This window comes from Mustelus asterias, chromosome 15, assembly GCF_964213995.1.
Source record: "Mustelus asterias chromosome 15, sMusAst1.hap1.1, whole genome shotgun sequence".
NCBI lineage: Eukaryota > Metazoa > Chordata > Chondrichthyes > Carcharhiniformes > Triakidae > Mustelus > Mustelus asterias.
The window spans coordinates 17,709,479-17,734,607 of NC_135815.1; the positions used below are offsets into that span (position 1 = coordinate 17,709,479).

Below are 25,129 nucleotides of genomic sequence, written 5' to 3' on the forward strand. Positions count from 1 at the left end.
AAAAACCAGAAAACTGGTTAAAAATAAACCAAAATCAAACACTTGCAAATAATAAATCAACATAATCGCGACAAGTAGACCTAAAACGATGTTTATTAGTCTTTGTTTATTGCCAATATGACCCCGGGAGAGGTGAGGGGTGGAAGGTTGAAGGTTATATATAAGCCCTGCCGATGAACTGCCGGTTGCTATGGCTTTTCACAGAGATTAGGTGCAGGAAATTATTAAACTGGACACGATGAGGTTCCTTCCCGGACTAAAGTATTTATGCAGAGAATTTTCCTCCGATATTTCTAGAAAAACCTCTCCAGGTATTTGCTGTGGAGTAAACCGTCAGAGTGCCGAGTTGTCAGCATCAGCGCTGACAAGTTTGTCTTTCTGTTTCAAGTCAAAATCAAATCCTGATCCACATGGCACTTTTAAAATACATAACTCCCCGAGTGCCCAATTGCAATCTGCGCGTTAATCTTACTGATTGTATCTACCCATTCTGAATATTAGATAAAAGCAAATTACTGCGGATGCTGGAATCTGAAACCAAAAGGGAAAATGCTGGAAAATCTCAGCAGGTCTGGCAGCATCTGTAAGGAGAGAAAAGAGCTGACGTTTCGAGCCCTGATGACCCTTTGTCTGAATTTTTCCCCGGGCTGTACTGAAAATGAAGAGAGTTATGTCAAATTTCAATCATGACTTTACCCTTAAAGTTCAGTTTAAGGAGAAATTGTCAGTTCTCCCAGTTTTAAAATTTGAAAAAAAAAACTCATTTTCCTGAGCTTGATATAGCTTGAACAGCGCCAGGGATCCGGGTTTGATTCCCAGCTTCAGTCACTGTCTGTGCAGAGTCTGCACGTTCTCCTATGTCTGCGTGGGTTTCTTCTGAGTGTTCCGGTTTCCTCTCACAGTCTGAAAGACGTGCTGGTTAGGTGCAGTGGCCGTGCTAAATTCTCCCTCAGGGTACCCGAACAGGTGCTGGAGTGGTGACTGGGGGATTTTCATAGTAACTTAATTGCAATGTTAATGTAAGCCTACTTGTGACACTAATAAATAAACGTTAAAAAAAACGAACTGAGGATTTTCTAGATTCTTCTTCACATTGGTCACATTGTCAGACTCAGATCCCCCCAGTAATGTACAGTTAAATTGTTTGATTGGCATAAGTTGTCGCATTGGTGTACCTGGAATACTGCTTCAATGTTCTTTTCCTTTCTTGCAGTATGTGGAAGGTTATGCGCAACTCAATGGATGAGATCATGCTCCAGAACATCGGAAAGTACAAAAGAAAGCAACCAGGATAGTATGATGTTAAAGCACCTGATTTCAAAAATAAAGTCAACCGGCCCAATTTCAGTAGCGGAATATATGAGAGAAGTGTTAACCAATCCTGTCACGGTATATAATTCATCATTGACTATTACAATTACTACAATTGGCATAGACTTATTTTAGTGCTACTAACTGAGCCACTAAGAATTAATGTTCGCTTCTGAGTTAGAAGGTTGTGGGTTCAAGTCCCACTTCAGGACTTGAGCACAAACTTTAGGCTGACACTCCAGTGCAGAACGTGCTGCACTGTTGGAGGTGCAATCATTCAGATGAGACATTAGAGCAAGGATCTTTCTACCCTTGGAGGTGGATATTAAAGATCCCATGGCACTAATTTAGGGAAGAGTAAGGATATTTATCCCTCAATCAATATCAGTACATTATCTGGTAATTATCAGATTGCTGTTTGTGGGATCTTTCTGTGCACAAGTTCACAGCTGTATTTCCTACCTTACAGTAAGAGTTTTAACAACACCAGGTTAAAGTCCAACAGGTTTATTTGGTAGCAAACACCGCTGCTCCTTCGTCAGATGGAGTGGAAATGTGCTCTCAAACAGGGCACAGAGACACAAAAATCAAGTTACAGAGTACTGATTAGAATGCGAATCCCTACAGCCAGCCAGATCTTAAAGATACAGGCAATGTGGGTGGAGGGAGCATTAAGCACAAGTTAAAGAGATGTGTATTGTCTCCAGACAGGACAGCCTGCAAGTCCAGGAGGCAAGCTGTGGGGGTTACTGATAATGTGACATAAATCCAACATCCTGGTTTAGGCCGTCCTCATGTGTGCGGAACTTGGCTATCAGTTTCTGCTCAGCGACTCTGCGCTGTCGTGTGTCGTGAAGGCCACCTTGGAGAACGCTTACCTGAAGATCAGAGGCTGCATGCCCGTGACCGCTGAAGTGCTCCCCCACAGGAAGAGAACAGTCTTGCCTGGTGATTGTTGAGCGGTGTTCATTTATCCGTTGTCATAACATCTGCATGGTTTCCCCAATGTACCATGCCTTGGGACATCCTTTCCTGCAGCGTATCAGGTAGACAACGTTGGCCGAGTTGCAAGAGTAGGTACCGTGTACCTGGTAGATGGTGTTCTCACGTGAGATGATGGCATCCATGTCGATGATCCGGCATGTCTTGCAGAGGTTGCTGTGGCAGGGTTGTGTGGTGTGGTGGTCATTGTTCTCCTGAAGGCTGGGTAGTTTGCTGCGGACAATGGTCTGTTTGAGGTTGCGTGGTTGTTTGAAGGCCAGAAGTGGGGGTGTGGGGATGGCCTTGGCGAGATGTTCGTCTTCATCAATGACAATCATAAAACCAAGAAATAGTTGACATCTTACCCTTAGAGTGTCACTCGCTAAAGTACCCCTGCCAGGCCCAAGTTCTACGAGTTGAAACGTCTTTGGTTTACCAGCAGCCATCCACTCACTTACGCACCACACTCCAAGTAGCTTGAGGTGGGAAGAAAAAATACTTTAGATAACTCTTTAATATAACTGATGTAATTTAGCTACAGTCCAAAGATGTGCAGGTTTGGTGGATTGGTCAAGCTAAATTACCCCTTAGTGTCCTGTGATCTGTACGTTGGGGGTGGCAAACTTTCCTTCCTTACAGCAGTGATTACACATTGAAAATACTTAATTGGCAAAAAAATGTTTTGAGATGCCCTGAAGTTGTGAAGGACTTTTCTTTCTTTATCTTCAGCTATACAATTACTGACCAATCATCTGCTTCAGAATTACTGTATATATCTTTTTTAAAAGCATAATTATGTAAATTAGCAAAGTGTGTGCATTATTAACTGAGATTATTGATGTAATCTGTTCCAGGGATATTATCAACACAGGGATGTTCTAGGACCACAAGGAGACTTCATTACATCACCTGAAATTAGTCAGATCTTCGGAGAAGTAAGCTTATGAGTAACTAGTTATGATTCTGATCATTAGTAGAACAATTTGATTGTAAGAAAGCAATATTTTGAATAATTTTAGAATGTAACCTGCTTTGGAATGGCTAACACTACATGCACTATTGAAATGGACTGTTATTAATGATATGCATATGATAACAATCACATATTTACTATATCATAGAATTGTAGAATCACTACAGTACAGAAGGAGGCCATTCAGCCCATCAAATCTGCACCAACTCTCCAACAGAGGATCTTACCCAGGCCCTATCCCCATGACCCCATGTATTTAGCCCACTAATTTCCCCACCACCCACCCCCAACGTACAGATCACAGGACACTAAGGGGTAATTTAGCTTGACCAATCCACCAAACCTGCACATCTTTGGACTGTAGCTAAATTACATCAGTTATATTAAAGAGTTATCTAAAGTATTTTTTCTTCCCACCTCAAGCTACTTGGAGTGTGGTGCGTAAGTGAGTGGATGGCTGCTGGTAAACCAAAGACGTTTCAACTCGTAGAACTTGGGCCTGGCAGGGGTACTTTAGCGAGTGACACTCTAAGGGTAAGATGTCAACTATTTCTTGGTTTTATGAATGCACAAACTAAAATTCCAGAGCATGAATTTGATAATGACTCACCATCTTATCTCCAGTACATATAAAAAAGTAGGTATTAATTTTAGTAATTCTTTACACTCCTATGTTTTGTAATTGTGCTAAATATAATTCAGCTTCCTTTAATGATAGTATGGTTAATGGTTTATTTTATAGTACATTTCATAATGAATTCAAACCATTGTAATTGAATATTGCAGCTTTGGTGCTCCTTTGTTGCTGGCTTTATCTGGCCTGGCCTCATTGGCTGGGGCCCACGCTGCAGCATTGTATGTTTCATTGTAAGTCCACCTTTGTCCTGGGGGGTTACAATTGGCCAGAAACTGAATTGGACTAACCATATAAATACTGTCACTTTAAGAGCAGGTCAGAGGCAAGGGATCCTGTGTTGGGTAACACCTCCTGACTCCTTAAAACTTTCCACCATTTACAATGCACAAGTCTGGAATGTGATGGAATACTTTCCACTTCCTTGAATGAGTGTAGCTCCAACAACACTCAAGAAGCTTGCACCATCCTGGACAAAGCAGCCCACTTAATTGGCACCCCACCTACAAACATTCACTTCCTTCACCACTGAAGCACAGTAGCAGCAATGTGTCCCCTCTACAAGATGCACTGCATTAACTCACTAAAGCTCCTTAGACAGCACCTTCCAAACCCATGATCACTACCATAAAGAAGGACAAGGGAAACAGACACATGGGAATACCACCACCTACAAGTTCCCCTCCAAATCACTCACCATCCTGACTTGGATGCTGTCCCTTCACTGTCACTGGGTCAAAATCCTGGAACTCTCTCCCTAACAGCACTACATGACAGAGATTGCAACGATTCAAGCAGGCAGCTCACTGCCGCCTTCTCAAGGGCAATTAGGGATGGACAATAAATGCTGGCCTTGCTAGCGATGCCCACTTCACATGAATGATTTTTTAAAAGTAGAAAATATTTTAATAATATAAGAAAGAATGGGGAAAAGATAGTCAGTAGTTTAATTTCAATGCTTTGGAAAATGTGAACCATATATTTTCTGGTGTTTCACATATGTTGCTGAGAACATGGTGCTCATTGTTATGGAAGTCACTGTTTCACAGTCACTGAAATCCATGAATTTAGCTAAGCTAAACTGACTTTTATAGATTTGTTTGAAAATTAAATATTGATCCTTTTTAGTTTAGTTAAATGCAATTTCTCTTAAAGAAAGAGGCCACGATACTCCCATCCCGCTGCGCTAAAGAATTAGTACAGTGGGCCAGGAGAATCCCGCGGTGGCCGATTCGCAGGGTTTACACGATGTTCGCGCCCCGCTTGCGTCTCCCAGCGCTGGATTTCCTGCAGCGTCTGCTCTGTGCTGGAAATCAGCGGGGAGACGTACAGACCATTTAAATGGTCATTTCAATATTATTTGAATGTGATTAGCGGACCTGGGACTGAAGTCTTCGGGCCCGCTAGCATCTCCCACCCTGCCAGAGTATTTCACTCCGGTGGGGATTACACTAGCTCCCCACTTTCTGGGAGCTGGTGGCCCGACCCCTGCTCGAGTGAAGGGGAGGCAATCGGGGTCCCTGGGCATCTGCCCCCTGGGCATTGGCACTCTGGCAGTGCCAGCCTGGGCCTCCGACACTGCCCGAGGGCAGTACCTAGGAGGTGATCGGTGGGCGAAGGGGGTCCCGCTGCCACTCTGCAGTCGGGATTGGTGGGGAAGGAGGGAGGCCAGTGATCGGGGCGGGCTGGGGGAGGGGGGGTCAGCCTGCTTGGGGAATGCAATTGTCGGGGGGAATCGGTGGGAGGAGGTGGCGTGGCTGGAGATCGGGGTGGGCCGGGAGGAAGTGGGTCGGAGCTCAGCCCAGGAATGGTCGGGGGGCTAGCAATCGGCCTGTGGGGGAGGGGGGGGGGGAAGAGCTGGCGTTGCAGGGTCGCAGTGCTGGCCAGCAATCGGGAGGCCATCAGTGCAGGGCCATTGCGTAGGCACCAATCTTGGTACTGACAGATCGGCGCATGCACAGTAGCCCGCTCAGCGAGCTGATTTCAGCCTCTCCAGTGGGAATAGACCCCGCCCCCTAGTTTATAGTGATTTTCACGCTGGTGGCCACTGCAGTGCACAGAGTGAGGGAGATTCTTCTCTGAACTCCCACTGAAAAAACAGTGTGAATTACTCCAGTTTTCACGTGAATTCAACACTTCAAAGTTTATTGTGGGAGAATTCTGCCCAGGATGTTCAGACATGGGCATTTTCTTTTTTTTAATGCAGCTGGCGAAACCCATCGGTGTTGCAAAATTGACAAATTACATTGGCATATTAAATCCTATGCCTGTTTTAGGGTAGTTCAACAGATAATGATATTGTGTGAATCTAACTGACACTGCCCTTCTTTACTTTTTTCATTTCATTTACAAAGTGTTGATTATTCAATGCCTAATTATACATTCTCAGCTCAGAATTATTCGGCATTGATGTATCTTTGACCTATTTCAGTACTTCAAGCAAACATTGCGACTCAATTGTGTCATATACTTTGCCTGAACTATCTAGTCCTTTATCTCACCTGATAAAGGAGCAGCGCTTCGAAAGCTTGTGATTCCAAATGAACTTGTTGGACTTTAACCTGGTGTTGTGAGACTTCTTACTATGCCCACCCCAGTCCAACACCGGTATCCCCACATTATAAATATTACTGCCTTCACTCTAGGGTTACGCATTGGCTGCAGGATACCCAAATTGGAATCGTTACCAGCAAAGAACTTTTCAAAGTTGTCTAATTCATGGGACTTCCAGAGCCCAGTGAAATCTCAAGAAATCTTAATTTTTACACAGCGCACTTGCTTTCCTTCCAAGTCAGGGATTGGGAACAACAATAAAAACTTCGAACAATAAAGAGGAAAATAAAAAAGGAGGAACAAAATTATGACAGGTGGTCATCAAATGAACAGTCTTGGGTTTATATTGTTGTCTTAAACTAAACAAGTTGATTATTTCAATTGTCATGTATTTTAAGTGAACTTCCTTCGGAAAACCTTTATTTTTAACATTCAATGTTTGTTTGTACAATTAGGTCTTCAGCCAACTTCATTCTGTGCTGAAGAAAGCTGAGATTTCAGTGCATCTAGTTGAAGTTAGCCCAAAGCTTGGTGAAACTCAAGCACAGCTTCTCACTGAAGGAGAGCAGCATTTATTACATGATCCCAGTGGTACAATTTATAAGACAGGTGTTACCAAAACAGGGCTTCCAATCTCATGGTACAGGGATCTACAGGATGTACCTAAAGGTGAGACCATCCCATTATTAAATAAAATATAAGAGGAGGGAAACTAAGAAAAAAATTGTAAGATAGAATGGCATGAAATAGAAAAATTAAATGTGAATTTCTAATACCAAAGTATGACAGACAGAGGGAAGTGTGATGCCTGGAGCATAAATATCATCTTCACAATGGAACATTTCTTAAAAAGCTGAAGTTGATTGAATATACGTAATTTACAAGTTCTTCCAAATCTAACTGCTTCATTTATTTTAACATTGACTTTACTGCATTCAACACTTTCTCTGAACATTTCCCTGAAAATTAGATACCTAGGATTCAGTGATCGCTTCAAAGCCTTTCTACTCTATTTCAACTCCATATAATTGACAACTTACCTTACAAATGTTAAAATTGTAAAATCTTTAGCAGAATTGTGTCTACACCTTTTTCAGCCTCATCTATCATCAACTGGGATGTAATGGGTCCAAATTATTTGTAATTAAAGTGGCTTGGATGAAATTATCATCCTTTTACCTATTGTTTCAGAAAGATAGAAAGGAATTTAAAAAAGTTATTGAAGTAAATAAATGTTTCTTCTGTCTTATTGTCAAGAAAACAAAGGTAGTTTAAGGGATTTATATTTGTATTGCTAAATATTAGAAGGTATCATTTTAAGTAACCAGATTTAAAGTGGGAAAATTGACTTCAGGAGTAAATCAAAAGTTTGGTACCATCTTAATACAGTCTGGGAATCGATAGTTAAAGCAATTGTGAAGAGTTTGTGCAATAGTCAAGACAAAGAAATCCTGAACGGGGAGATCTAAGCCGCGATTCTTCCATCCAGCAGCGCTAATGTTTTAGCACAGTGGGCTGGGAGCTTCTCGCGTAGGCCGATTCGCAGGGTTTGCGTGAGCATTAGATTCCAGCTTGCGTCTCCCAGTGCCAGATTTCCAGTGGCTTCTGCTCCGTACCAGAAATTGGAGGAGGGGATGGCTGGAGATTGTGGCGGGCGGGCAGGAGAGGGGAGAGGGGCGGCTGGGGCTGGTCCTGGGAATAGTCGGAGGGCCAGCGATTAGGTCGTGGGGGTGCAGAGACACCGGCATTGTGGGGGTCGCGAGGCTGGCCAACGTTTGAGCTGGCCAGCAATCAGAAGGCCACCAATACGGGGCCACTGCGCATGTGCCGATCTTGGCACTGACAGATCGGCACAAGCGCAGTAGCCCGCTCAGCAGAACTGATTTCAGCCTTTCCAGTGGGGCTATGCCCTGCCCCCTCTGCAGTACACAGAGCGAGGGAGATTCTTCTCTGAACTCCCACTGAAAAACCAGCGTGAATTATTCCAATTTTCACACAAATTCAACACTTAGAATTTTTTTGGGAGAGTTCCGTCCATAAAACCCAGATGCTGGATTTCTTGTTAAAAATGGAGCAGAAGCTTTGTCTGAGAGTGTAGTTTGGAAAACTTGGAGTGGATTTTTTAATACAAACAACTGAGGGAAAGCATTGTTTAAAAGAAGATTTAAAAATGTGTCTTTTTGAAAATGGAATTTAAAATCACCGTGTGGAAACCAGAGTTCAATCAGACAAGGTGCCTTACGGTATGAGAATATGTGGGGGATTTTGAGGAGAAATCCACAGACATTCACTTGGGTTCAGAGTGGAGCGTGTGTCTTATCATAGCCAGCATGTGTGGTGAAAGGAACTGTGATACTGTGACCATTATAGCCCAAGATATAGTTTGTAACCTGTGTTAACCTTTAAATATGTTTGGGAACTAAGGGGGGAGTGAAGGAATATTGTATCATGATCAACCTTTTCCTGTTTAATAAATGTTTTATTTATTATTATTAACAATGGTCCTGTGACTCTGTTTCTCCATGTTTTCTAAAAAAGAAACGTTATGACCTTTTGATCCCATTCTGGGATCTTCCTGTCCAGTTGTAACACCAGCTGGGATCGTGATATGGCCATGTGTGTCAATCTATGTGCGTTTCTTTTTCAGCTTTCAGCTTTTATCTTGCACATGAGTTTTTTGATGTACTTCCAATCCACAAGTTTCAGGTAAAAGCATCAAATCTTGCATCATGCTGCTGACAATATTGTTCTGTACCTGTTTTACAACTTCAGTTCCTCATTTCATCCCCTTGATCTCTGATTAATCTTCTCCAGCTAAGGAGAGGAAATGGATTGATTATTTAGTAAAGTCACTCAGGATGACAAATACAATGGAAGTCTTCCATTCTCCCTCAGATCTTTAGTTCAAGGAATTATTTTACTAAATGACAAAATCCTCTACTCAGTGCACCCAGAGATTACAAAACTTGGATCAAACCTGTTTGTTTAAGTAAATGAACTCGAGTATGAAACATAAATAATGTTGGTCTTGACTTCATATAATATTATGCTCTTATTTTTTAAAAAGGCAACAAAGAAACAGATTCTAAAATGGCAGAATGATTGCAGTTTTGGCAGCTACTTAAATTCTGTAGTTGTGATATCATGACTGCAAATCATTTAGGGTGCAACAAAGCAGTGTCTCTGCAGTATTATCACAACTTTAAAGAATCAGATGTCATAGTAACTACGACTATAATTTTGAATTATTTCACTGAACTGTCCCTTTCATAGTTTGAATCCACACTTACAGGTGAGTTATTAATTATACCTAATGTTAAGGGTTAAATCTTTCACGGTCAATATTTCCCTATAACCGTGGCACCATAATTTGCTTTATCAAAGCAATAATGTCAAGTTTACTTGTAAACTATGAGGCAGATAAATAATTGATGTTGTGTGTTCTGTAGTATTCACTTAATTATGCTTTAATGAAAAATGACTGCTTTTCAAATAACACATTGTATTTTCTTGAATGAGGTAAACTAGCAAAATTGATTAGCGTTAACTAATTAGCATGTGATAAAATATTAGCTCTACCTTTATTAAACTGCAGCCATTATATTTTTATAATTACTAAATATTCATCACTTACAGAAAACTAAGCAAGGATGGCGTGAAATACTGATCGACATTGAACCGAAGTCACCAGGAAAGCTTCGGTTTGTTCTCGCACCTGATGCCACTTTGGCTTCCAAAGCATTGATTCAGGTAAAGTAAAACAAAAAGTTGCACCTCTGTATGCAGCGTTTATTCTACGTTTGTTCAATTTTTAGTAATCCACTGGGTGAATTTCCTCAGAGTTCCTACTTAAGCAGGATTTTAGCCAAACATCTGCCAAAGATAAGGCAGCAAAGGGGAATCCCAGCAGTAATTGATGGTGTGAATATCCAGTTTAAAAAAAACTTTAAATGAAAAACTCCTGTACAGTAATTACTTCATCATGCTTGTTGTACAAACAGTGAGAGAAACAGACAACCTTCTTATTTCTATGTTGGATTTGCCTTTTGTGTCATATGGCGAACATACCATGTTATCAAGGATGGTGTTCAACGTTCTCCCTTATAATCCCACATTATCCTTTTCTGATTTGGATTGGTCATTTGATAGAGTAGCTTAACAAAGGCAAGAGCCAGTGGAGAGAATGAACCCGTATTGCTCGTGGATGGTCCACTTATCTCCAATTATTGCACTGTGAACATTCCCAACTCTTAGTTACAAAATAGTGAGCACATTGAAAAATAATGGGGACAAAGGAAATACTGAAGTGAATGACTGAAATTAGAATAATATGTAAATAATCAAACTAGTTGAGAGTTGCATTGGAATATTAAATATTTTGGAATAAGTTTTCTTTATATAGTTCAGTGATAGCTCTAATTCAATAAAGGCTAATTATATTAACACAGATACTGATGTTAAAAGAGCTATAATCAAACCTTTCTATCACAGAGATGTGGAGACATAAATGCTAATGTTATTGAATCAATAGATGCTTTGGAGGTTTAGAGAAGTCAATGTAAAATTTACCACAGTTTCTCACAAGAAAAGTAAAGATAGAGGTTACTTCAATTGATGAAACATTGCATGTCACATTCTCCCCTCCTCCTATTTTCCACATCACTGTGTTAGAAATCCAAATATATGAGTTTGGTCTACCATAACTAATGGGGATTATTGGTGATTGTTCAGGAAAGGTTAAAATACCAGTTTGTTTTAGAGGGTTTCTTTGTCTGTATTGGGAGCAGAATATGCCTTTTTCGCTCTGTATTTTCTACATTTCTTGTTTTTATTTTCCTTTCCAGCAGAGAGATGATGACAGAGACCATATAGAGATCTGCCCTGAGGCTGGTGTCATCATCCAGAATCTGGCCAGTCGAATTGCTGAAGACGGGGGAGCAGCACTAATAGCTGACTATGGTCATAATGGAACAAAAACCGACACATTTAGGGTAAGTTCAATGAAATATATTTTTAATGAATCTTTAGTATTCGGAGGCCTCCCATCAAACTATAATGATCCCCCAGGTATATGCAACAGAGTGGAAATTCCTTTTCTTGACTCGTCATATTATTATTAAATATGAACCTTAAGAGTTTCAGATTCTGACATTGTATGCCATAGAATTGAAAGAAAAATAGAGGATGTGGTTAGTTTTACGCTTAATGCTACTGATCTGAGTATTTTGTTTTCTTCCTGAGGAGTGGGTAGTGTTAATGGTTAATTAAATAATTTCTTGAAAACTGTTCTACATAAATTCATACTGTGAAGGTACCATTTATAATGGATGACAACACAATAACTGAGTTAATAACTCAGTGACTGAACCTCAACTCATTCGGTTTTTTAACTAGTACAAATGTTATATGCCCGCAAATGACAAATTTCAAAAAAATGTTATTGCAGGATTACTTGAATGATTCAGTCTAAGGCAGTCCCAAAGCCAAAGTTGTCTTTTTTTAACTGATAGGATTCATTAATATTTTCGCTAGGTCAAAATCCTGGAACTTCCTTCCTAACACCATTGTGCGTGTTCCTATAACACATGGACTGCAGCAGTTCATGGGGGCAGCACAACACCACCTTCTCAAGGGCAATTAGGGATGGACAATAAATGCTAGTCTAGCCAGGGACTTCCACATCCCATGAGCGAATAAAAAAAACTATAAAACTTAATCACTAATAAGTGATTAGCAAAAAAATAAATAAAAGAACATATTTAGATTTATAAACATCTTTCATCTCCTTAGGGCTTTCCAAAGTGTTTTTACAGCCACTGAAGTGAGGATGGTCAAGGGATAAATATTGGCCAGGACATCAGGGAGAAATCCCACATTCTTCTTCAAATACTGCCCCAGGGGGGGCAGACAAAGCTTTACTTTAATGTCTCATCTGAAAGCTAGCAGCTAGGACAATACAGCATTCCTCAGTATTGCACTGAATCGCAGTCTACATTGTTGTGCGATACAGAGATCTAATGAGCTGAATATATGCTGGGAGGTAGTGAGATGATGGAAGGGTGTTGGGGGAGTGCCAGTTAATTATGGGGCAGGCCAGAAATCTGGGGTTTGTAAGTTGGAATCTTAGCAACTAAGCTAGGATCTTAACAGGGAAGGAGTGGCTACAGTTGGGAGAGGCTGAAGATTTCCTGGATTGGCCAGAAGGAATGATGTAAAAAGCATTTGCCTCCTCCAGGCAGATGTGCCAACTCCATTTGACTACCGGGTTTCCCAAGTCATAGAAAATTCGGCCACCTGCACTGTGAAAGAGTGGATTAAATATTTTAATGAAATGTCATGACTCTCAAGATGTGCACGTTAATCTGCTTCCTACAGTAGAAATCGTAGCAGGTGATTACATGGCATGTTTGGATGTGTTTTCCAGTCTTGGAGAGGTTAAAGTTAAAAGTACCCTGTCTATCTTAGAATACCCTGGAAGAGCAAGGTATCTCAAAGATTTTAGCAACAAGTGTTGCTTTCAGTTTAACACTGCCACTATGCGGTAGCAATACCAGTGGTTTTCTCCACTAATAGGATGCTGCCATCAAACAAAAAGGACATTCTGTCTATCTCACAAATGAATAATGTGGTATATGAATTTCAGTGCCAGTGGGATGCTAAGTATATGGGCCAGAAACTACAAATACTGATGGATCATATTAAACAGCATGCCCCTTCTGCTGTTTGCAACAATCAAGGTATGGATCGTACTCAACCAGCCTGTGCTTGCAAAATTCAAAAGTGTCCACATTAGCTGTGATTCTGTGATTGGACAATAGCTGGAATTTTACCACCCCGCCCACCATGGGAATCGGAGCGGGCGAGGGGTGGACCATGGAAAGGTCTGTTTACCTCAAGCGAAATTTTACAGTTTTGGGATGAGCGAGGCCATAATATTCCACCCAACATTTGCAAAATAATCCTCAGCATGCTAAGAATTATGCTGATAAGCAATTTATGATTGTTAGTCAGGCTTGCAGTGTGGCACATTTGCGTGTCATGGAAGTTACATGTATTAATAGACAGGGCCCTGTTCTTTGTAGACAGAAAACACATACTCAGATATTGCGTCCGTTTCGGCTAAACAAAGAGACAGCCATTTGCTTGTTTATTTCTTTGAGCAAGGATTTGACCAATCAGAGTCAAGCTGCGTAGTTTAAATTTCAAACAGTGCTTGGCAGTTAGCTGTCAGTCACCATCAACTGGTGCATTCTCCAGGGCAACATCTCTACCAGAGTAAGAAGTCTCACAACACCAGGTTAAAGTCCAACAGGTATATTTGATAGCACAAGCCACAAGCTTTCGGAGCACTGCCCCTTCATCAGGTGAGTGGGAGTTGTGTTCACAAACAGGGCACATATAGACACAAACTCAATTTACAAGATAATGGTTGGAATGCAAGTCTTTACAGGTAATCAAGTCTTAAAGGTACAGACAATGTGAGTGGAGAGAGGGTTACAGATTAAAGAGATGTGTATTGTCTCCAGCCAGGACAGTTAGAGAGATTTTGCAAGCCCAGGCAAGCTGTGGGGGTTACAGATAGTGTGACATGAACCCAAGATCCCACTCGTGTGGTGCAAATGTTATTTGCTGCTTACTAGCCTGTACTGTGCTGTACTGTTCTATGTTCTCTATGGAACCATGGTTCACAAAAGAGGTTGAATGTCTTGTCAAGAGGAAAAAGGAAGTGTATGTAAGGATGAGAAAACAAGGTTCAGTTGAGTCGCTTGAGGGTTACAAGGTAGCAAGGAATGAGCTAAAAAAAAGGGCTTAGGAGAGCTAGGAGGGGGCATGAGAAGTCCTTGGCGGGTCGGATCAAGGAAAACCCCAAGGCTTTTTACTCTTATGTTAGAAATAAAAGAATGACCAGGGTGAGGTTAGGGCTGGTCAAGGGTAGTAGTGGGAGCTTGTGCATGGATTCAGAAGAGATAGGAGAGGCAATGAATGAATACTTTTCTTCAGTGTTCACCAAGGAGAGAGGCCATGTTTTTGAGGATAAGAGTGTGATACAGGCTGATAGACTGGAGGAGGTAGATGTTCTGAGGGAAGATGTATTAGCAATTTTGAAAAACCTGAGGGTCAATAAGTCCCCTGGGCCAGATGGGATATATCCTAGGATTCTTTGGGAGGCAAGGGATGAAATTGCAGAGCCTTTGATCTTTGGGTCCTCACTGTCCATGGGGATAGTGCCAGAGGACTGGAGAGTGGCGAATGTTGTTCCTCTGTTCAAGAAAGGAAATAGGAATGACCCTGGTAATTATAGGCCGGTTCGTCTTACTTCGGTGGTCGGTAAGTTAATGGAAAAGGTCCTGAGGGATAGGATTTATGAACATTTGGAAAGATGCAGCTTAATCCGGGATAGTCAACACGGATTCGTGAAGGGTAAGTCTTGCCTCACAAATTTGATTGAATTCTTTGAGGAGGTAACTAAGTGTGTAGATGAAGGTAGAGCAGTTGATGTTGTATACATGGATTTTAGTAAGGCGTTTGATAAGGTTCCCCATGGTCGGCTCATGAAGAAAGTAAGGAGGTGTGGGATAGAGGGAAATTTGGCCAATTGGATAAGTAACTGGCTATCTCATAGAAGACAGAGGGTGGTGGTGGATGGAAAATTTTCAGACTGGAGACCAGTTACCAGCGGTGTACCACAGGGATCAGTGCTGGGTCCTCTGCTATTTGTGATTTTTATCAATGACTTGGAGGAGGGGGCTGAAGGGTGGGTCAGTAAATTTGCTGATGACACTAAGATTGGTGGAGTAGTGGATGGGGTGGGGGGTTGTTGTAGGCTGCAAAGAGACATTGATCGGATGCAGAGCTGGGCCGAAAAATGGCAGATGGCGTTTAACCCTGATAAGTGTGAGGTGATTCATTTTGGTAGGACAAATTTGAATGCGGATTACAGGGTCAACGGCAGGGTTCTGAGGAATGTGGAGGAACAGAGAGATCTTGGGGTTCATAACCACAGATCTCTGAAGGTTGCCACTCAAGTGGATAGAGTCGTGAAGAAGGCCTATAGTGTGTTAGCGTTTATTAACAGGGGATTTGAATTTAAGAGCCGTGGGGTTATGCTGCAACTGTACAGGACCTTGGTGAGACCACATTTGGAATATTGTGTGCAGTTCTGGTCACCTCACTATAAGAAGGATGTGGAAGCATTGGAGAGAGTGCAGAGGAGATTTACCAGAATGCTGCCTGGTTTGGAGGGTAGGTCTTATGAGGAAAGGTTGAGGGAGCTAGGGCTTTTCTCTTTAGAGCGGAGGAGGATGAGAGGAGACTTAATAGAGGTTTATAAGATGATGAGGGGGATAGATAGAGTGGACATTCAGAGACTATTTCCTCAGGTGGATGTAGCTGTTACTAGGGGGCATAACTATAAGGTTCATGGTGGAAGATATAGGAGGGATGTACGAGAAAGGTTCTTTACTCAGAGAGTGGTTGGGGTGTGGAATGGACTGCCTGCTGTGATAGTGGAGTCGGACACTTTAGGAACCTTCAAGCGGTTATTGGATAGGCACATGGAGCACACCAGAATGATAGGGAGTGGGATAACTTGATCTTGGTTTCGGACAAAGCTCGGCACAACATCGAGGGCCGAAGGGCCTGTACTGTGCTGTACTGTTCTATGTTAGACCAAGCCTGAATGGTGTCCGGGCCGTGCTATGTTTAGACGTGGACTGCTTCAGTATCTGAGAAGTCACTAATGGTTCTGAACATTGTCTAATCATCAGTGATCAATCCCATTTCTTATCTTTTTTGATGGAAGGAAAGTCACTGATAAAGCAGCTGGAGATGGTTGGGCCGAGGACACTACCCTGAGGAACTCCTGCAATGATTGGCCGGGTTGGATTTGTCCTGCTTTTTGTGTACAGGTCATACCTGGGTAGTTTCCACATAGCTGGGTAGATACCAGTGTTGTAGCTGTACTGGAACAGCTTAGCTAAGGACACGACTAGTTCTGGAGCACAAGTTTTAAGTACTATTGCTGGAATGTTGTCGGGGCTTATAGCCTTTGCAGTATCCAGCGACTTCAACCATTTCTTGATATCATGTGGACGGAATCAAATTGACTGAAGACTGCCAGGTGTGATGCTGGGTATCTCTGGAGGAGGCTGAGATGGATCATCCACTTGGCCTTTCTGGCTGAAGATTGTTGCAAATGCTTCAGCCTTGTCTTTTGACATGATGGGCTCCCCCATCATTGAGGGCCTCCAATTAGTTGTTTAATTGTCCACCACCATTCACGAGTGGACGTGGAGGACTGCAGGGGTTAGATCTGATCTGTTGGTTGTGGGATCGCTTAGCTCCTTTTATCGCATGCAGATTTCGCTATTTGGCATGCACGTAATCCTTTATTGTAACTTCACCAGATTGACACATTGTACATGCCCTCCTGCAATCTTCATTGAATCCTAATAAAATGAATTCCATTTCGAACTATTTTTGAGAGTTGCATTCTTAGTCATTTGAATTGTGGTAATATGCAAATTGACAAATTATACACGACCTTGAATAAACCAGATAATCATTCAAATGTTGACCAATAAAAGCCCTCTCTACTTTGAAGATAAACATTGAGTGCTTTCTCTGTCACAAGTGCTTTGTTCTAAAGAGGAACATCTATGAGCAGATATTTCTGGATGTGTTTAACTATCTTTCTTAATGTTCCGTGCTTAATAACCATTATTTTGTGAAGGGTTTTCGTGGGCATCAGCTACATGATGTACTATCAGCGCCTGGAACCGCAGACCTGACGGCAGATGTTGATTTCAGCTACCTTCGGCAAATGACAGAGGGTAAAGTGACTGCATTAGGTCCAATTCCGCAGCATGAGTTTTTGAAGAATATGGGCGTTGATGTGCGACTTCAGGTAGGATGTTGCCAACAATTCTGTTTTTCCCTCTTTATGTTTCCAACTATTTTTTGTCTTTGATTGGGTTTTGAGCCCAACCAAAGTATTTTCTCTTGACCTCTTCCTCCACTGTCACTTGGCAATTTCCTAGATTGTTGAATGATCAAGCTGAGGTTCTTGGAGTCTATGAGAGGATCCAGAGTGTACTCAAACTTATCTGATTTCCATCTGTTTTGGTATTTGTTGACTGACTCAGACAATATTGCTGTGGTTGTATATGCAAAATCTATTATGCACTGATTTGTTTGGAGAACTGAAGAAATGAAATGCTTCAACATGGAATTTTCAGATTAAAAATTTCATATTGCAAGATTGCTGTTCTTTCCCTGAACGTTTTTCCTACTTCAGTCTTTCTTCTTTCTGAAGGTTCCAGATCATATTTATTGGTGCAGTTTCATAGTTTCCTCATCAGAATAGCTACTCCTCAACAACGGGTTCTGACAGTGAGTGTTATCAAAGTAACAGAGAGGTAGTGGGCATGACAGCCACTCGAGTCCCAACCTCAGCCAGCAGCCACTGGTGCACATTTTCCAGCAGGGATATTTCCAGGAGCAACAACCTGGTTAATTTTCCCTAACCTGGAGACACAACAGTGGACTGTAACAGTTCTGTTACTGCTCTGGCTGAGAGCAGCTTATTCAACTCATTGATCCAACTTGGAACTCTGTTCTCTCAGACTCGGTTACATTCAGTGAGGTGGAATTACCATGTGGCTAATTCCACTTTTCCACAGCACATTGATTAAAGTTCATGACAAAGGATTGTTTGGCCAAGTCAGCCATTTTAGAATTTTAATCAAAATTATAATAAAAAAGCACCCATCTTAGTACAGCTTTCTAGTCATCTGCATTAAATACTCTGCTTTCTACAAAGTGATTATTTGCTTTTAATTTCTTTGCTCATTTCTTTACCTCAGGGAAGCTGCTCCTTACGATTGTCATGTAGGAGTCTCAGGGTTAGAAAAAGTACTTGTTGTCAAATTCTGTCCCTTTTCTTACATAATAGGATTGTATTTTTATTAATAGACACAATACTCTGTGTCATCAAGAACATAATAGATGATACTCTCCTGCAACTAACAATAAAAAGAACAGGCATTGTTTCTCCACAACAATATAGGATTATTTGGCACAGGATTGTGTAGGTATATAAAGGACTAGGATCTTTCGTAAGGATGGTTCAGATGTCCATTCACCGATTAAATGATCTTTACTTTTCATTTGCATGTGGTTTTTGTTCCCTATTCCATTATCTAAATCAGATTATTTTCTGTCGGTGTGTTGAGAGCCTGCTTTGATATAGGCAGAGCAATGCCCATGTGTTGACTGAAATCTGTATGTGTGAAATGTTCAACTCGATATTTTGCTTTCATTTAAGTAAAATTATATGGTCAAAATAATGGAAAAATCTGTAATTTACTATTTTTCCTGACAGTTTGCATGCTACTCAGAAGTATTTTTATTATATGGAGAAAGCTAGCTATAATAGCAAAGCTTCTAGTTGTAAAGTCTTGAAGAAGAATGGACACAATTGCAATTATATAGTCCAAGAGAAAATGCTGGAAAATCTCAGCAGGTCTGGCAGCATCTGTAAGGAGGGAAAAGAGCTGACATTTCGAGCCCAGCATTTTCTCTTTTGGTTTCAGATTCCAGCATCCGCAGTCATTTGCTTTTATGCAATTATATAGTACTTTTCACCTTCTCAGGCATCTCACAGTGCATCAAAAGTAACAGTTTTGAAACCAGTCAGCTTTGTTACGTAGCAGTCATAATATCCCATTTCTGGGTTTGTGTTTATAGACATGGTTGACGCTCTGACATATTGAAGGAATGCTGTATTACTCGAGGTGGCATCCTTTTAAAAAGACATTCAAACCAGAGCTAATTGCCTTGTCAGGTGCCATGTTAAAGATCCCTTACAAACATTCAAAGTACTGCAGAGAATTTTCCCAGTGTCCTAGTCAAAGTTCTACCCTCAATCGCCAAAACAAATTAACTGATCACTCATTCACTTGTTGGTTGTAGATTTGAGTGAACATTGTATGTCATGTTTATAGACATAATGTTTACTCCACTTCAGAGTAATTATTTGCAGACATTTTTGACTGGAGTGATGTGATGTAATTGTGACTCTTTTCTACTTTCTGGAGCACATAGAACAGTATTCTAGTAAAATCAGCCAAAAGCTTAAGAACTAAGTATTTTGTTTAGATGGGTCAGATGGTTATTTGAAGATTGAGTTACACCATTTTGTTGCTAAATGTTGCCCATATCATGACAGCTTTTTTCATATACTGGACGCGATGCAACATAAATGCTTGCTACTTTACAAGACCCTGGCCAGACAGTATGCAGGAGGTGACTATTTACAATTTAATGTTGTTATGCTACCAATTTGGTACCTAATTTAGACAGACACTAGTATGAATGTAACATCAAATTGATGGTGTAATAGTTAAAAGTCGACCATTGCATGCTCTATTCTGCTGTGCTGAGTAATACACAAGTAGTGAATGTTAATACTGCCTGATCTTCCGAAACCAATCATTAGATTTACTTTTTAAAAAATTCATTTGTGGGACATGGGTGTCGCTGGCTGCCCATCCCTAGTTGCCCTTGAGAAGGTGGTGGTGAGCTGCCTTCTTGAAATGCTGTAGTCTACATGCTGTGGATTGTCCCACAATGCTGTTAGGGAGGGAATTCCAGGATTTTGACCCAGTAACTTTGAAGGAACGGCGATGGCGATATATTTCCAAGACAGGATGGTGATTGGCTTGGAGGGGAACTTGCAGGTGGTGGTGTTCCCATGTCTCTGCTGCCCTGTCCTTCTAGATGGAAGGGGCCATGGGTTTGGAAGGTGCTGTCTAAGGATCTTTGGTGAAGATCTTTGTTAGGAAGATTTGATCTTTGGCCCAGAACCACCATCTATAGATGCCAGCACAAAGTGCAATGAAGTATTTTGATTCAAAGACTTTGTACTCCTACTTTATAGTCTTTGTATCCCTGTATCAGCTCCCAACTTCCAATATTGAAGGCAAGCCTGAATCATTTGCTAATATCAGGAGTCAAGAGTTGCATGGATGATCAGGGATCATTCTATATGACTTTGAAGTGCTCAATTGGAGGAAGGGGAGGCTTCTACTCAGCTGTCTCTGTCCAATGGAGACTTAGGGGCTATTGCCATGTACTTACTGTCACCCTTCTGCAGATGTTCCCAGGAAAGTGAATGGAGTGTTCAGTAGTTTGGTAATGTGGAAAACACAGCTGTTACATGTATTGTTGTCCTATGTATGTGGAGTATATTCAGATATCTGTATGTTCTTGCACACATTTGTATTGTACTCCAACTAGGATGATTTAACAGCTACTCTCAACTCTTTCCAGGTACTGCTGAGAAATGCATCTGATCCAAATACGCGCAAAGGCCTAATCGATGCCTATGATATGATAATGAATCCTGAGAAAATGGGCAATCGATTCAAGTTTTTTGCCTTGTTGCCTTATAATAGAGTAATTTCAAGACGAGACACGAAGACCATGAAATGTGGTCCAACAGCACCACCTGTTGCAGGATTCAGTGAATTGCAGTTGTAAAGGACATTGGTTCGAAATGATTGTCATTAGCATGCTGCACCTTGGTGAAATGAAGCTACAGTATCATGTTGAGACATCTGATCATCAATGTAACATCAAAAACTGTTAACTGTTACATATGCTCATGGAAAGCAGATCTTATTACAACTAGAGAATGAAAGGGATGCTAATTTATTTCAGCTTCTGGAAATTCATGACTCAAGAATGTATAAATGAAATTATGTTCCAATAATGGTGCTGTTCTCGTTTTTAATGGTAGTAATTGTGGTTGTTGTACAAGCAAACTTGTTAAATTGCTACTGTGTATTTTGTAGATTGCACACACTGTGACCATGATGCCCAGTGGCCATTGACAGTCTGGCTCTGGACTCAATCAAGTAAACTGCTCTGTTCTGGATAATATGAAGTTTGAGTGTGTCAGGCAACAAATGGCAAGTAATTCATCTGACTCTTCACTTTAGCGATGCACACGGCTGTCAGTGTATTCTCACAGAATTCCCTGCCTTCACCCTTTTGTGTAGCAACATTATCAAAATGGCTGGAAGAGATAAACCTCTAGATAGGTCATTTCTGGGATGTTGATTGTAGGACATTTTTGCGATGATGGTACCAATTAACAGTAGGATGCTAAGAAGCAGAGAGGAATCTTGGGGTGCATGTCCAAAGATCCCTGAAGGCAGCAGGACAGTGAGATAAGGCGGTTTAGGAGGCATATAGGATACTTGCCTTTATTAGCCAACGCATTGAATACAAGAGCAGGGTAATATGAAATGCTAGCTAGGCCACAGCTTGAGTAGTGTGTGCCATTCTGGTCACCACATTATAGGAAGGATGTGATTGCACTAGCATGGGTGCAGAGGAGATTCACCAGAACGTTGCCTGGACTGGAGCATTTCCGCTAAGAGAGACTGGTTAGGGTGGTACAAAATCTTTAGGGTACTTTGGGGCAGTGATCAGCAAACTACAAATCTTTGCTTGATTTTTGTTGGTTTTGAACCACGTGGCTCCTTACAGCTGCTGTTTTTTGTGTTGAGGCAACCGTGTTCTAACTTCACTGGGTTGGTACTCATGGTAAGAATGTTGGTAACTTTCTGTGAGCTGGATTTTCTTTTAGCATGACTTATCATATACATGGTGAGATTCCTGCTACCATGTCAAAGGAAGCCTGCCAGGAATGAGGCAACGCTAAAGCATGATTACCTCTCCAACACAAAACAGGTAGTGAGGAACTTTTAAGGAATAGAAGTGCCTCAGAAAAGAAAATCTGCTGGCTTTATGGGTGCTCACTCAATTGGAGGAAGGGGAGGCTTCTACTCAGCTGTCTTCATCCAATGTAGATTTAGGGCTTATTACAATGTATTTACTGTTACCTTTCTCCAGGTGTTTCCAGGAAAGTGGATGGAAGGTTCTTCAACCTGACCCTCCCTTGTCGCCAGCGTTTATATCGGATGGGGTTAGCCTAATCTAGATCGAGGTAGTAAGGCTATTTGTCTATGAGATCCTACTCCTTTTGAAGAGGGAAAATCTATCCCTATATATGCAAGACTAGCTTCAGGACACCAGTTCCCAGAGATGAATATTGAAGAGAAAGTCTAAACTGGACCATTTCTCCATTAAATTCACAGTTGAGTGGATGGTCAGAATAGTTCTTCAATGGAATGTGAAATCAGACCCTCAAACCGCTTGTAACACATTGCTTTTGGATCTTTTTAATGTCATCACTTCTGGCACTGTGAATTCGGACATTAGGTAGTTCATTCAATAAGGAATACAGGCTCAGTTAAACCATCATGTGACAGATCAGTTTCACTTTAGTAATGATATGCTGTTGCAGTTGTAATACAATCTGCCATTTGTATTGAATGTTGCAGACACTGGAATAATAAAGGAAAACAATGCATTTATAGGTTTAATTAAAATCTCTGACAGGTGAAAATCAGTACTTCGATGGCAGCAGGCCAAGAATTCCTGACTGAAGGGCACAAGTAACAACTCAAACTTTCCTGGTTACAGGGTTCTCAGACGATTAGAGAGAGAATAAAAAAAAGTGGGTTAGCAATATTGGTTAATGAAACAATTATAGCCGTGAGGAGGGATGATATGCTAGAAGGATCATCAAATGAGACCAATTGGCTGATCACAATGCTGGGTGTGTACTATTGACCCTCCCTCTCCCATTCAGAGGTAGAAGAACAAATTTCTGCAAAGTGCAAAAATAATTAGAAATCCCCAACTATTAGTGCTCTATTACCCGAATAATAACTGAGATAGAATCACTCTAAAGGTATGCAGAATTCTAAAAGTGGATTCAGAAGAACATTTTTAACCTGTACATAACAATCCCAATAACAGAAGCAGCAATTCTGGACTGAGTTTTAGGGAATGAAGCTGGGCTGAAGAATGGATTGTCAATGGGAGAACATTTTGGTGGTAGTGATAATTATTCAATTAGATTTAGCATAATTAAAGAAAAGGAGAAAAATAACTCGGCAGTATTAATTCTTAATTGGAAAAAAGGCAAATTCTATGAAGCTGAGATGTGACTCAATAAAAGTGGACTGCAAACATGAACTTAAAGGTAAATCAGTGGCAGAGCAAAGTGGAAATAGTGAGGATTCAGAAAAAAAAATGTTCTCACAAAGGATAGAACAACAAAACCTAGAGTTCCTGGATGTTAAGGTGCAAGCAAGAGAGGACACAAAAAATGGGCAAGTAACATCATGGAAGCCTCCAAAGATGTTTTAGAAATGTATACATTTCAAGAGAATCATTAAGGAAAGAGTGGAGGCCAATTAGAGGTCAAAAAGGCAACCTATGCGTGGAGGAGGAATATATGGGCAAAGTTATCAATGAATATTGTGTCTGCTCAAAAAATGGGTAACAATACAGACATTGTGGATGAGGAAAAGTGAAACATTGAATGGGATAAACATAGTGAAAGATGAAATATTAAGTTTAGCATCTTAGCAAGTAGAAAAATTCCCAATGTTGAAATGCATTCCGGATTGTCAAGAGACGGAAGGATGGAAATAGCAGACTCTGACCATTATTTTTCAATACTCTCCGGTTTCAAAGGTGGTGCTGGAGGACAAGGCAATTGCTAATGTTGTGCTATCATTGAAAAAGGGATAGACTGTGTAATTGCAGCATAGCATAGCCTCGGTGGTGAGCAAATCATTGGAAACATTTAAGGTACAGTATTAATCACCATTTAAAAAGGCACAGATTCAGCAAGGATAACTGACATGGGTTTAAGGGAAGGTTGTTTGACTAACCTGGCTGAATCTTTTGAGAAGGTAGCAAGAATTTTAGCAAGGCTTTTGACAAGATAATGGAAAGTAAAAGCACATGGGATCCCAAGGGCATGTGGCAAACATATTCAAAATTGGCTCAGTGGCAAAGGATAATGGTTGACAGAAGTCTACTTATAATGGGATTCCGCAGGGCTGAGAATTAGGTTCCCTTCTTTGTCTGCTATTGATCAGTGAATTTGACTTAAATGTAGGGAGCATGATTAAGAAGTTTGGAGATGATGCAAGAATTAGCCATGTAGCTAAAAATGAGGAAAAAAACAGTAGACTGCACAAAGATATCAATGGGCTTGTCAGGAGGGCAGAAAAGTGGTAAATGTTTTTCAATCCAGAGAAGTGAGATAATGCAATTGCAGAGGGCAAACAAGACAACGGAATGCGCAATTAGTAGGATACTGAGAATTGTCGAAGAACATAGACTTTGCAAAGTAACAGGACAGGTAGTTGTGATTAAGGTGGAATATTGATTGAGGTATACAATATATGACTAGTGAAATTAATGCTTAAACTGTAGACCACAACTAAGGTTAACCCGGACAGTTCTGGTCATCACAATACAGAATGTGATCGGACTAGCGAGAATACAGATATATATGTGAATGTTGTCAGTAATGGACAACTTTAGCTGTAAGGAAATATTGGATAGACTGAGGTTGATTTCTTTGGAACAGAGGAGGGTGAGGGGAGAATTAATTAAGGTGTATAAAATTGAGAGGCCTGGTAAAGTGGAAAAGAAGGCTCTATTTTTAGCCGAGGGGTCAATAACCAGGGTATATAGATTTAAATTAATTGGTAGAAAAATTAGAGGGGTATTGAGAACTTTTC

At 40.9% G+C, this 25,129-nt stretch overlaps 1 protein-coding gene across 3 annotated transcripts; it reads left to right on the forward strand.

The window, feature by feature from the left end:
- The first annotated feature begins 141 nt into the window (after nucleotides 1-141).
- Nucleotides 142-23,204, forward strand: ndufaf7 (NADH:ubiquinone oxidoreductase complex assembly factor 7). Of its 3 annotated transcripts, none has more exons than XM_078229589.1 (10): nucleotides 142-311; nucleotides 1,214-1,389; nucleotides 3,147-3,227; nucleotides 3,689-3,799; nucleotides 6,908-7,121; nucleotides 9,100-9,158; nucleotides 10,089-10,202; nucleotides 11,300-11,443; nucleotides 17,185-17,358; nucleotides 20,784-23,204. In XM_078229589.1, the coding sequence occupies exons 1-10, from the start codon at nucleotides 239-241 to the stop codon at nucleotides 20,991-20,993; spliced, it is 1,356 nt and encodes a 451-aa protein (XP_078085715.1). In that variant the 5' UTR covers nucleotides 142-238; the 3' UTR covers nucleotides 20,994-23,204. The 3 variants fall into 3 exon arrangements, with proteins under 3 accessions (XP_078085715.1, XP_078085714.1, XP_078085716.1); XM_078229588.1 differs by having other exon boundaries at nucleotides 11,297-11,443; nucleotides 20,784-22,892; XM_078229590.1 differs by lacking the exons at nucleotides 3,147-3,227; nucleotides 3,689-3,799 and having other exon boundaries at nucleotides 11,297-11,443; nucleotides 20,784-22,892.
- Nucleotides 23,205-25,129: the final 1,925 nt, after the last annotated feature.